The 14558-nt window shown below is 40.2% G+C and overlaps 1 protein-coding gene across 1 annotated transcript in view; it reads right to left on the reverse strand.

Moving 5' to 3' along the window:
- Positions 1–14558, reverse strand: part of PDE3A (phosphodiesterase 3A) — a 258350-nt gene that overhangs the window by 30486 nt on the left and 213306 nt on the right. The window contains exons 3-6 of the mRNA XM_049822290.1: positions 11655–11915; positions 8681–8835; positions 4027–4142; positions 54–273 (exon numbers count right to left, since the gene is read on the reverse strand). Of these exons, the coding sequence (XP_049678247.1) occupies positions 54–273; positions 4027–4142; positions 8681–8835; positions 11655–11915 (752 nt within the window). The remainder of the gene's footprint in view (positions 1–53; positions 274–4026; positions 4143–8680; positions 8836–11654; positions 11916–14558) is intronic.

Consider the following 14558-nt stretch of genomic DNA (forward strand, 5'->3'; position numbering starts at 1 on the left):
GTTCGCAAGAACAACGTGAAATTATTCCAACGCATGTCAAATTACTATCTTACCTGCTGCAGATGACAGAGGGGCTGATAATAGGGTCTGACAGGCTAGGTGCACTCTGAGTAGAAGTTAAGACTTTGTGTGGCTTTAAGCCTTGCTTGGTGTCAATATCTGTAGAGTCTGGAAATGACACGGAAGATGTTTTTCCGGTAGGACTTGTGGCAGGCGTCCCCTGAATCGGTGAATGGCATGGGGAGGTGAGAGGTGAAATATTTGGCGGGATACCTGGCAAGAGAAAAGTCTTGTCAATTAACAGAAGTGGCAGATGGTTGCATGAGTTCACTGTGCAGAAATACTCCTCTTGAGATGCGCAGGTACCAGCATAGCTTCCAAATAGAAAAATAAGAGAAAACCCTCCTCCATTCTGAGCCAAACCCATGGCTGTCACGGAGAGATGAAGATCCATTAATATCAGCCACTTCTACCTGCTGAAGATCTGGCTCCAAATATGAAGCATATTCTCCCTGTTGAGTAGGATGCACCAACTGGCAGGCATGAAATGAAAGGCACGTATTAGTGGCATGACTATTGGTATCAACATGTTCTAGTGACAGAGGCACCGAACTCCAAATAGGCAATTCCCAGACCCATCTGCAGTTTCTCTTTGCTTTACTGTCTCCATCTGTAAAGCAGGGACAAGAAAGGCTTACACACATTCCCAGCAAATATGAATTTCTACATGTGTGAAGACTAGCAATAAACCAAAAAAGCAACTTTTAGTAGTCATACGTTATATGAATATAAAATATTGCACTTATGGTGCCATTTCTGCATTCCTCACAGATTTTGGCCTTGATCTTGTGCAGCTTGAGTTTATTCTTCAATATCTGTTGCTCACTATGGGAGACTTGCGACCTTTACCTGTACCACATGGTATTGTACTCCTGAGCTAGTGTATCAGAAACTGCCAATATCCACATGTGTGAACACTAGCAAGATGTAGTTCTCTCTGCCCCTTATTCTATCTAAGCACCACTGCCAAGATGAAATGCATCAGCCAGTCCAGTGTTTGAGACAAAGTGCTGCCTTCTTTTTGAATTCACTTTACATTTTCTAGTGTCAGACAAAAAGGTCCCATTCACAATAAAGCGCAGAGGAGCAAACATAATCTACCTCAAAAGGAAATGCATGTCAACTGACTTACCTTCTAAAGTTCGTAGGAACTCAGCCCCAGTTCATTCTTCAAAGCCAAATGATATAAAGAGCTTAGAAACTTTAACTGGTTTTATGTTTGAATTGTGCCCACTATCTAAATGCATTCCAGACCCAAAGATTATGGTCGAATAAGGCAATATGTTCATCTAAGTTTATGAAATACTAACCTTGCAGGGTATATGTGTACAGTTCCAGTGGTTTTTCCTGATAACAACTTACTGTGATATAAGGTTAAAATATGATTTACTGTTGACAATCCAAGAGTTACAAATAATATCTGACAGTTACTAAACTGTAATTTTGAGATATCCAACATCTCCTAAGTTTTGATTAGGGTATTTCTTCAGCAAACATGTGGTATGTATTACTGTCTTAATTCAATGACTGCAACTAGAATATTACGCGAGTCTTGAGATCAGAAACCTACAGCCTACAGGGCAATTAAAAAGTTATCAGATGGCCATGACATAGGGAAATTGCTTTAAAATACAGAAAGCCTCTGTTTCACATTTACTAATCCTTTGAGATATCTGCCTTCCATCCAACAAAAATATGTCTTTAAAACCATTTCACAGTCTGTTAAGTTGCACAGGGGATTGAGTTAGATTCTTATCTATCTTCGAGCTATATGTTACCAAGTAATCTTCACGATTGTTAGAGAATACAATATATATGGTCATCTTTCAACAATTTAAAGCAAGCCCTGGGAATTTAAACAGCAATTTTCACAATAATGTTTCTAATCACACCTGGCTTTCTACTGCTAGTCTGGGCTCCTGTCTCTTGAAATATTTTTGGTTGTGGACTTTTTTTTTTAAAAACAGTGATTTGCCAGGGTAGATAACCAAAACTAAATGAATTTACCAGAAAAACGCCAACTTATTTTCAATAATCCCACATTTAACCACTTATTGGCAAAAGTGAGAGAAAATGTGTTGCTACAGCAAGGAATTTTGAACAATCAAGATAAGAGAAGAATAAAAATACAGGAAGAATTTTTTTAAGTACCTCCATCTGCTTAGGTCCTCCAGAACGTTTACACATGTGCAGTGTTGAAGAAATAAAACAGTAACTTCAATGTGATGTGAAATTACATATGAAAACACTTCAGTTTACCTCAGAATTTTGCCAGAATAGGTATGGCTAGCAGTATTTTAAAATGCTAATGTTTTCATGCATAATTAAAGACACATTTTGTAAATTAACAGATTTACAGATTTAGCTAGATCAACTTCTACCAAGAATTATTGTATAATGACAATGGAGCTAATATATAAAAGTCCGATTTGTATTAACTGGTGCAAATTGAAGCAATTCTTTAGCTGGAATGTGAAAACAAATCATAAGTAAAAATGCATGACTCTAAACAGTGTAAAACATCAAAATTTCAATCTTTTGCACAAAATGCTGAGCCAAAATTTTTACTCCTGTCAATCAGTGCCCCTAGGAATTGCTTGTGATGGAATGGAACTCTCCCTTCATCATGGGGGAGCTCATGTATTTGGGCAACAGAGATGACTATTAACACTCTCTGGAAGCAGAAGAGACTAAATGTAAAAGTGACTGATGGGGTTGGTAAGTTTTGTTTTCCAAGTATAGAATATTATACACACCCCGACCCCTTTCAAATTAATGGGTCAATCTCTGAAAATCATAAGTCTAAGTTGGATTTATTTTGTTTTAAAACAAATTCCTGGATTCTTGGTACTATATCTCCATTATTTTCCAGGTTCAATTTTATTCATTTGCCTGCGCGCCTATTACCTTTTAAGATAATATTGTATTACTTAATCTTCACCGTGGTATAACAAAGCAGCTTCTGTACAAGAGGAGATGAAATAAACTCTTCAGTTTGAAAAGGAGACGTGATATGACAGTGCTAGATATGCAGAATAATTGTGCAGCCATATCTTCAAACCCATCCAAGTTAGGATTCTCTGACTTTTCCAATGTCAGGCCTCAGGCATCTATCAATTTCCATCTAATGTCTGGGTGGCCAGTACCTCTGAGTAACATTCTCTCAGCATTATTATATGTTTTGGAAAAAACCCAGGCTGATTTAAAAAAGGAAGTCCTTGTGATCATTTTGAATTGCAAGTTAAAGCATAGGTGAACATTACTTTATCCTGCATTTGTACAGTGAAGAGAACCACATTACTGTGGATTAAGATTGCTTCATGGCTTTCATATCGCCCATTTCATTATCAATTAAGAAGTCACCGTCTCAATTTCTTTCCCTCAGTTAAAACAAGAGTAATTTTTTTAAAAATTAAAAAGCTGAGTAAAAAGCCCCATATTTTTCATCTCTAAAAATCAGTAAGAACTACCTGGGCTTTCTCAATAATGCAGAGATAGACCTCTGAGTTATAATGGCTTTGTCTTGGATATGTTTGCGTAAGACAGGTCAGTTGCTGCCTACAGCTCTGAATGGCATCATGTAGCTTGCGCTTCAGGAAATCTCAGTCAGGCAATATACACAGACAGTTAATCTAACAAATGTTATAGAAAACACTGTTCTCAGCCCTGTTGTAATCAAGGGAATTACATAGATCTAAATCACAACACAATTTAGTATTGCACTTACTGCATCATGTCATGACTAACCTCTATAAATCATAAAAGTCAAAACATTTACAATGGCATTGCTATGAGCTATAGTATGTTAAGCCACAGGGGTTTTTTTTAAATAAAAGAAATAACTACATTCATACTGATGGAAAAATAAGAAAAGACACAGATTAGACAGCAATTAAAAGCAGCTGCATGTGCTAGTCACGGGGAAGCAGCTAAGCGAGCCTGACAGAGCCAAGGATGCCCACTCACCTTGCCGGCTCTGCCTTTTGGCATTCAGGTGGTTGGTAGAAGACATGGCGTAGGAGGTGGAGAAGGACCTGCTCTTCGTGATTGTCATCAGAATTGAGCTGTTCCAGGAGTCAGAGCTGCAAAATCAGAGTGCAAACAAGCATTGTTCAACACAGTAAAAAGCCTCAACAGCAGATGTTAAGAAGTTAGGAGCCACAGCAAGAAGTATGCAATACTGAGATAGCACAAAATCTGACGAGGAAAACAGCATCTATCTGCTGGCTGAACTGCTATTTGTGAGGCGCTCAGTATTCTATTTAGCAAAAATATTTACAATGCAGACACTCCAAAGCTGGCCTTCCTTCAGTGCTGAGGCCTATAGACTTTATTTATACAAAGATGTCTTCATTATATTGCTCTGATAGTACAAAGAGGCTTAAAAGTTGACTTGAAATAAGTTCAATTTATATTCTCTTTTAACGCCTCCTTACAAGAGCCAGAAGTTCTTAGTGTAAATGAAAAATCAGTCTCCTTGACTCCTTTGCTGCAACCGCCAAGGGCAGATACCCAGTAACTCTTCGGGCACTGAAGTTGCTCCTCAGGAAGCTGGAAGAGGCTCGGAAGAGCCCTGTATTGCTGCTGCTAGGGGTGTGCCTCTGCTCTGGGTGAAGCACTTCATGCTCTAGCCAACTGAAATGCACGCTGCATCTCAAAAAAAGTCCTACTGACAGACCCTGAAGACATCGGTCACTGATCCAAGAGAAACTCACTGAAGGAAAATAGGGTGCATGCGTCTGTGTGTGTGTGGAACAAGTCCTGGTCCCCTACAACAGGATGGGCACAGGCTTTCAGCCTTCAGGCTATCACTGTGTACCAGAAGAGGCCAAATACTTCTGTAAAGCAAAAGAATTGTATTTATCGTTGTTGTCCCGAATGACACTCATCAAATGTCAGCCACTTGCAGGGTTTTAGCGCTGGCTCTTATCACGAGGCCTATGACTTCTCTGGCCAGATCTGTTAGGCCTCTCAAGCTCCACATTTGTCTTCACAGCCTCACATCCAAGTGATGAGATGACATGCAAGGCAGAAGACAGCCTTTTAAAGCAGCCTAGTCCCAGCTGAACTTGAGAAAAACTTGGGAAAAAAAAGTATTCTAAAAGGCAAAAAACCATGTAACATTGTCTTAACTCTACAAACACCTAATTGTTTTGGAAGAGCAAACACTACGTACAAAAATATTTGCTTGTTGGCTGGAATTCCTATAATCTGCGATGAAGTAAGAGAAAGAAAGAATCCAGCTGTTTTTTTTAATTATTTTGTTTGTTTTGTTTTGTGGTTTTGTTTTTTAATTGACAGGAAGAATGTAACACACTGGCCCACTGTAAAGAAAAACCAAACCAAACCAAAAACTCCCAAAACACATTCCTTGACTTCTTAAGGGAGAACCAGTGGACATAGAAGTGACTGAAGGAAGGAATGTGGAAGCTCTATTATTTTTCCCAAATCATTTGAAGCTGTAAGAGGACCGTGTTTTACCAGTTTAGTGACATGGAGTTGGAAGAATACAGGATTACTAATCTTAAACAGAGATTTAAGGGAGATTTTTGCAAATATGTGACTAAAGAAATCTAGAGGTGATGTCCCAGATTGTGAAGAACAAGTTGCAGATTTCGTAACTGCAGAATCTGCCACAGGGCAATTCCAGTGTCATTTCCGCTCTCCTACCCTTCAAGCCATGAAATGTTTCTTTCTCTGTGACCTATGGTGTCCTTGAATTTGGTACAGGGGAAGTGGCAGATAATCAAGATTTTTTTTTTTCCCTTCAGTTCACAATTCTTTTGCTTGAAAGCGAATCTGTATTGGTCTGCCAAAATTTTTAAAGCTAGACTTACAGGATTCATTTTTCCCCTTTCTGGAATACACATTGTTTCTCCTACTGTAAAAGAAGAACTGCAAACAGTAGGCTGTGAGGCTTGACAGAGCTATAATTATACAATTGGTGACATTAAACGTAGGAAGAATTGATAGCCTGCTTAGTTGGCTCATCATGCAGAGTTATATAATAACCGTAGAAAAGGACCAACAATAATATTTAATTGCTCTCCTTCTCCCTCTGATTCCCATCTTAGGATGCTTACATACTACGTGAGAGTCTGGGATCAACAGTGTAAATCAAATGCACCCTGGGAACCACAGGCCAGTGACTAAAGAACATTTCCATTTGGTTATAACTTCTTTATATTTACTTTTACTGAGATACATGGAACTCCTCACAAAGGGAGCTGTGACTAACCATGTATTTTTCTTGCACCAGACAGTGTACTCTGCACGCTGCCTTGAGCACTTAGGTGCCTTGCAAGAGACCCTCTTCTATGGGAAAGGTTTATGTATCTGGAAGAAAGGCTGACCAAGGCAGATCTCTGGGGCTGCATTCACCCAGGCTATCCAACAGCAAACACTGGTGATGTCGGGCCTTCTCAGGTCTTATCTTTTTCTCTGCTACCAGCACCAGATTTTGAATTGCAGAAAAAACACGTGAGTCTTCTGATATCACGGCTCTGAATTCTCTTCTTGAATTAGGTGCTTTTGCTCTGCTCTTCCTTTCCCCACAGCAAAGCATGTCTCCACACTCCCTCCTCATCCACCACCTCAAAGATGGTAGCACTGCATGAGGTGGGGAGGGGACCTGAACTTTATCCTCAGAGGGTGGCACCATAGTTACCAGGCTGCGTGACTGACTGCCCTCTGCCTGTCCTTTGAAGGCTCTGCTCTTTTCTGACTAGAACAGAAAAATATTCATGGAGCCAGAAAGGAGGAAATCCTGTTGAAATAGCTATGCAACCCAAGTCTATCTTCTCACAGATGAGCGCTCCTCCCGCAAGACTAACATTCATTCAACTCCTTCCTCCACGGGCTGCTACTGGATTATCTGCCACAGCCCTTGTGGAGGGTTAAATGCAGCTCACCTCAGACTATCTGGTCGCACAGAAGTCCCAAAATGCAAGGTACCTAGGTCTGAACACCCTCAGGCAGAGAACCAACTTTATTAGGGTAGGGCTCTGCAAATGCTCTAAAGCAACCAGCTGCGGGCTCTAAGCAGCTGAGTGGACACAACTTCTCTCTGTTTCATGGGAGGACAATGTATTGTATGATACTGGCTCAGGGACAGAGTGAGCAAGGAATACCTAACTTCTATAGTCAGTCATGAGGGACTATAGCCATAAGGTAAAAACCCGTCTCTTCAGAATAGTGACAACTCGTGTGGTTCTGGGTGACTCTGAAAGACTTTCAGGGATGTGCTTTAGGAAACTGGAACTAAATTTTGGTTTGGGCACAAAATGGAGTAGCCTATGCAAACGTCTTTGCAGATCTAGTGCTCTGTTTCTACGATGCACTATATGAACATAACTTTAAACTGTATGTGTCATGATTGAATCCAGAACTCTTTCCAGACAAGACAAACAAATAATTCACAATTCCTCCAGTGATTTTGCTGAAATTCATTTCAAGGCTTTATTAATTATTGTATTGTAGTTGTGACTCTTTCAGTACCAGCACCTGCTTACAGAACCCTTGAAAATATGGGGCATCTTAAATAAGTAAATATATCATTAATAGAAGTGGGACTCAGTCTGCACCCCAACAAAACAGCTGTGTGTATTTGCTTCTTGTGGCAAATTAGGAAAAGCCTTTTAACTAGACGAGACAGTTGGGATTAAGGATGGGACAGCTGGGATTCTGAATCCCAGAAACTAAACTCTGTGGTCAATGGGAAAGAGGCGTTCCACCGCAGTGCTTAAAATTAGGGAAAGTACAGAAACCATCCTGCAAGAAAACTTCACACTGCTCATTTCATTTTCAGCTTTGCTTTCAACCTCTACTAGCAAATCTTTCTTTGTAATTTTACTCCTAGATTACACCTTTTTTTTTTCCCCCAGTGGTAACACATCTACTTTCTTCTCTGCACTAAATCACTTTTTGACTTATCTAACTCAATGGTTTTTATTTACGCTGGTATTGCATTTGCATAAGTTCATTCAGGGAGCCCTAAGCACTTCTTATATTCTGGAACTAAGTATGTACATGGGATGCAGGGCATGTACAGTGCTGTACAGTCTGATGATACTCCATTTCTACGGACAGAAAACTGGAAAATTGTGTATTTTAGGAGGGTCCACTTAAAATCAGGGTTTGTGTTCTGGAAGTTACTATCTAGAGGATGGAGAAGTGATTTATGAGCTGATTTAATGACAGGGCCACGTCATTAGGTGTGTTCTTAGAAGTGATGTTCAGAGGTTGGGTTACTTGTTAGAACTTCTTCTTGGCTGGGCAATACCCATGGAGGAAACTGCTGCACATCAAGAAGACTTTAACCAGATATCTTGTCTTGTTTCCAATGTTATTTTGCAATTCTCTACTTTGGTAGCACAAATAGATTTTTTTTCCCTTTTTTTTTTTTAAAAAAAAAATTTGCTTCCCAATAATAGTAATAGTTTTGGCATAATCTGACTAAAAGTGGGAATGCCACTTCTTTGGCAACCCAATTTAGAGAAACATGAAGAAGTAGTTCTAACACACATTGGAGTCAGCATTTTTAAATGAGGGACATCATCACACAGAACCGAATAAATTTGCTGAAAGAGAGACATATAAGAGAGAAGAGGTAATTTGTAACCTGGATGAACATGACTCATGAGGCTTGATGCTGGCACTGCGATCCCTTCTCACTGGAGCTGGCTCTAGCGTAGGTAATCCTGTCGCTGATGTTGTTGTGGTCCAAGTTGAGGACACCCGTCTCAGCAGTCCTGGAGGCAAGCTCCTCCGTAAGCGCTAGAGAGAAATCGGTTGCTTAGAATTTATATAGGCTTACAAAAACTTTAAACATGAAGAACAAAAATATTTCCATCTGATTAATTCTGCCTGACAACACCTAGTGAGGTACCTTAAATCTCAATTCAACCAGGTATTACGGTGCCTACCTTCTATTCAAATTAACACAGGCAGTGCTTTAAATGCTTGGAGGGTCTGGACCATCCTCCCTATTTCAAGTTTAAAAAAAGGTATATATCCACAGCCCCATAGCCACAGATGTTCAACACTTGGAGCTCTCACTGGAGTCAGCCAATGTTGGTTGTGCTTTTGAAAAATTTTGGTCTTACATGATGTGGCCAAAGGCACTTAAACAAGTCATCAGGGCCACAAAGGTGACTGAGGGATTGGAGCATCTTTCGTAAAAGGAAAGGCTGAGAGATTCCTCAGCCTGAAGAGAATGTTCAGGGGAGATCTTACCAATGTATATAAATACCTGAAGAGAGGGTACAAAGGAGATGAGGCCAGGCTCTTTCCAGTGGTGTCCAGTGACAGGACAAGAGGCAATGAGGCACAAGTTGAAATACAAGAAATTCCATTTAAATGTAAGAAAATATTTTTCACTGTAAGGATGATTGAACACTGAAAGAGGTTGTCCAGAGAGGCTGTGGAGTCTACATCCACAGAGATACTCAAAACCCAACTGGACATCCTCCTGAGCAACCCGCTCTAGGTTGAGCCTAAAGAAACCTGCTCCAGGCTCAACTTGCTTGAGTTGAAGGACTGGACTAGACAATCTTCAGATGTACTTTGAACCTCAACTATTCTGTGATTTAAACCGGCATGAAAGCTCAGAATCAGAGATTCAAGGGAAGAAAGGCTTTAAGAAAAGTAAAAGAAGGGAGCTCCAACATTTTTCCTGCTATATCTACCCAATTCAGAGGTCGCCAACTGAAATAAAATTTTCATGCCCTGGCGCATGTCTCCTGAAAAGCTTAGAGAAAGCATCACTGTTTACAGCAGATTTTTCTTGACCACCCTGCATTTTTCTTTCACCTGACTCTTCCTTTCCTCCACTAGTTTTTCTGAATTTTTGAAGGCAGAGATAATAAAGGATGATGATAGAGAGTCTTTGTGGATCCAGATTTGCTGTTGCAGATGCTATAATTTTGTAAGATGTTTCTCTTATAGTTCTCATGAAGTGTTTATAGTTAAGAACTAAAATAAATAAGTCTCTGTGACAGAGAGCTTTGTCTTTGCCAGAGAGTTAAGAGAGATGAGATGGAAGACACTTGTGGTTCTGAAGCTCAAACTTACAGATAAATATGTTAACATACAATCTCCTTACCCAAAATGCTCAGTCAGATGGTTAAGGTAAAGACCCTAAATCTATATTTAGACACTTAAATAAAGGACTGCAAACTATTAGTTTTATGAACCGTAATACATTTAGGTCAATGAATTCTTCAGTCAAATTAGTTCTCTGTAGCATTAACTCATTTCTTCACCCTTCATTTCTGTTCTCCTCACTAGGTATTACGCAACAGCAAACTGGTATCTGTTCACTGTGTTTGCTCATGCGATGGCAGTGTTCTTCCACTTAACTTTTCCCCTCAGAGCCTATAATACAGCCATTATAGACATGTGCACTAAAATAAACTGGAAAATGTGCTTAAAAACCTATGAACATCCATTTCATATATACAGCTGCTCCATAGGCAGGGTAATAATTATCATCACACTAAAATATATTAAAAAAAGAATCACAAGTGTTGCAGTTCAGATGCTGGGAAATGCTGGAACGAACGCTGGCTGTGCCATTAGAACTGTTAAAAGCATTCACCTGTGCAACATACTCTGCCTATATTTAATTTTACAAGGGAGACTGCAGCACAAAAGTATTTTGGTTTCTTTTCAAAAGTGAAATATAAGCCTCGCAGGACAGCTAATTAGCAATGAACCTACAATTCAAACTACTTCAAAGCTGATGTGTTCTTTCTAGTTGTTCACTTCCTAAATGTGGGTGGTTACCACTGGTTATTTCCTGTTGGATTCCTAAGTATTCATAAAGCCATCTGTCAAGGCGGTAATATATGTATTTTTTTGGTTCGGTCTTCTTTTTCTTCTCAAGACTACTTCTCATGAGCTCACAATATTTGTCATACTAAGTATTGTGGTGATCTTTTTTGTTTGGTATACAACATTTAAAACTTGATCCAAAGCACCTGGAGGTCATCAATAGAGACTTTTTCATTGACTTAGATAGGTTTCACACCTCTAGCTAAGGGAAGGAAGAGGAGACTGAAATTCATACATAATTTCAAAGGCCAAACCTCAAAGTGGGCAAAGAGGTCCCTCATATTACTATTTAATTCCTCACTGCTTATTAAGTAGGATAGTCACCCCACATACAGTGGCTCAAATCTTTTGAGTGGGAAGGGAATTTCTGTGTGAGAAGTAATGGGGCAGACTGGTGAACCTGAATGCTGAGAGGCTTTTTTTTGCTTGCTCTGCTCCCTATTATTTTTTTCTCTCTTAAGCTCCAACCAACACCTGTGAGGAAATATGCACACCATCTATGTGAGCTATCCTGTGTCAAACATCAGCTTCTAAAGATGCCTGAACCAAAGTTAACCTGGCCATGAGTTGAAGGATACACAGGAATCGTCCTACTATGACACCAACAGTCTACTTAGCTGTCCTTTCATAGTAGAATATGATTAGTGCATAAGATGTTAATCTGAAGCAAGCAAAAAGCCCGGTGACATCTCCCACTAGTCCAGTGCTGTCTCTTCAGGGAGAGCCAAGTTAGGAGATGATAGACAGGGTCCAGTACTCACCTTGGGAATAGCTAGTTTCTCTCCTTTCTCCGGACATTCCTCTGAGTCGGAGCAGGTGTAGTTCTCACTGAAGGACACCAAAGGGTTCACCCTTGGCTTGTGGATGGCCTGGAAGGTTAACTGCGTATTAAGCAGGTTGCTCACTGTTCTCAGTGAAGTACACACGTTGGGGGGCAGCGAAGGATCTGCCAGAAGGTCTGTAATGAGCCCATGTGCTTCTCCCATGACAGCAATATCCACTGTGATACTGGTACCAGAAGACTAAAGAAGACAAAAATAATACATGTAAGACAATAGAAGAGAACAACCTGCTGAGCAGTATCTAAAGCTGTAGTGAGGTCTCTCCACAACTTTTGTTAAAGCAGTTACCCACAGAGTGGAAAACTAATAACATGAAATAATTCTTTAAATAAGGAGAATCATGCTGAATAGATTGATCATCAGGCATAACGCTCACAGTCTGCGAAGAGTTTGGAATTTCATCATATCTGATTTCACGGCTTTCACCATCTGCAGCTGACTTAACCCATCTGAATGAATTGTTCAGGCTCCCTACAGAGACATGGTCAATGGCCAGGGGCTATTTGCACAAATAATTTTGGAGACATAGCTTAGGATGGGAGGAGTCTCTCTTGAGAAATGCCTTTCTACTAACTACAGAGGCATCTAGAACAACTAAAGTTCAATGCTTATACTTAGATGAACGAAATGAATCCCAAGCATATACTGAGATTTTAAAAATATCTCCACGCTATTAAAATATAGCATTCTGGTATGGTGGCAACAACATTCTTCTCCAAGCAATTGCATATTGGGCATCTATAACAAAATTGAAACGGAGTAAAAAGTGGATTTTCCAATCGTTATTTTATTCAGACAGAAGTGATGAGAACAGTTACTCCACAGACTTGTACAACCGATTCAGATGGTCCTTACTTATTCTTGGGTTTGAAATATATACCTAACTTTACATATATAATTTATGAAGAATTACTAACTAAAGTGATGCGTAAGCAGAAATAATATCAAGAAGCAGCTCACATCACTGGCAAATCTTACATGCCCTACCCAGTACACATATATAATTGATCTGTAAATGACGTACTGCAAACCAACTGTGGCTCAGGCAAACTGTCTTCATATATGTAGTCCATCCATCACGCACACAGGTAATCTAACACAGCTGTAGCACTGGGCTTCCAGTGCATGCACAAGAGGGTTGATCCATAAATGCATCTTTGAGTTTCTCCAGAACTTCCCGACATTCAGCAGCTCCAACTACCATCTGTCCCAAAACCCAGTAGTGCAATATATTGGCACTAAAAGAAATAGTCTATTGCCAAAAGCAGGAAAGTTGTCAGGTCTGTGAATTGACAGCTATATGGTACAATTGCAAAAGACTGAGGATCTTTATGATCTGCTAGAACATTGAGATCGGACGCGCACAGAAGTAGAACAACTAGAAAGGCAGGAAGCATATGAACTTTCAATGCAGCAGTGACATTTCAGCCTCACTAGCTGGTGCTCTACAAATCACCATAAATTCTATGTGGAATCACTAATTCAAGACACTCCAAGACCGACCATTTTTCCTTTGCTGTGTTTCTGACACATAAGCCAATCCTGCTGCTACTGTTTGGGACTTTTCAGCAGGTGTATGTGCAGTTTGCTGGAGAGACCATTCCAAGAGATTTTGTAATGATTTGTTTTCATGTATTTCTTAGAAAAATCTAAGATATACAGTTTTCGAAGCGGGGGAGTTATGCCTGTGAAAAGAGCATATGGGTTTTTTGGAGTGGCAAGTGCACAGCATGGAGAATTGGACAGACTGCTTAGCAGGAGAGTGATCAGAGCCCTGGCCAGGACTGACTCACCAGTGACAGCATTTATGGACCTCACAACACATCAAAGAACAGCGTAACAGAGCTTGACACTGCTTTGTTCTCGCAAAAGACTTTACAGGCAATAGCAAAGTATTTCTGAGGCAAGTGATATATTAGCGAAGTATAGCTAAACCTCTCCCCACTATCTTCCCAACTGCATAGTGTGGACATCAGGCCTTTGGCAATAACTGTATCACTACACTGATCTGCTCCTCATGTCTTACTTGCTAACACAGGATCCAGTCCTCGTGTCCTACCTCTTGCTAACACAGAAGTAAGCCACAGGACCAGAAGACAGGCCTCCTCACTCACCATCCTCTCATGCAAACAGAAGACCAGCCTCTTCTTACATTTCTTTTCTTTGCCATGATATGAAATAAAATACACCAGAAACTATTCGATATACTGAAGTGCTATTTCATCCTACTGAAAAAAATTAATGGCTGAAGTTAATTTAATGGCTCTTTCATTGCTTAGCCTCTCAGGAGCATGCAGAAGATTCTGGCAGATGCTAAAGAAAATTCTTAAATTAAAAGACAAGGCTTGGGGTGGGAGGCATTAATTATCTATCTTAACCTCAGCCCTGAAAAACAAACCAAAGGGGAGTGAGGGAGTATACATCATTCCAAGTGCAATAGAAGCCTCATATTTTCAGCAAAACTGCGTAATCTACAGTTTGAATTCTATTAAGCCTGGAGCCTGGAGTTGTTGACTGCCAATCAGAGACAGAGATTAATACTTCAATGAAGTAAACAAGTCTGACTCAGCAGGCCATAAGCAGAGGCCCAGATTTTGTACAGCAGTACTAATATTTTGCAAAGCAGCCAGCATTGTTCTCCGTGATTAGTACCAAGTGGGGAGAGGGAGAGCCTTTCCCTTCTCAACAGTGAATTTCTGCCACATGGCCTCTGACAACACATGGGGAGGCCTTGTCACATTCTTGGTGACCCCTGCCTTGCGTCTGGGACCCACCAGATTTGTCCAACACAAATGCCAGGCTGTGCCGAGTTATCCGAGGAGC

Source organism: Accipiter gentilis, chromosome 18, assembly GCF_929443795.1.
Source record: "Accipiter gentilis chromosome 18, bAccGen1.1, whole genome shotgun sequence".
Classification (NCBI taxonomy): domain Eukaryota; kingdom Metazoa; phylum Chordata; class Aves; order Accipitriformes; family Accipitridae; genus Astur; species Astur gentilis.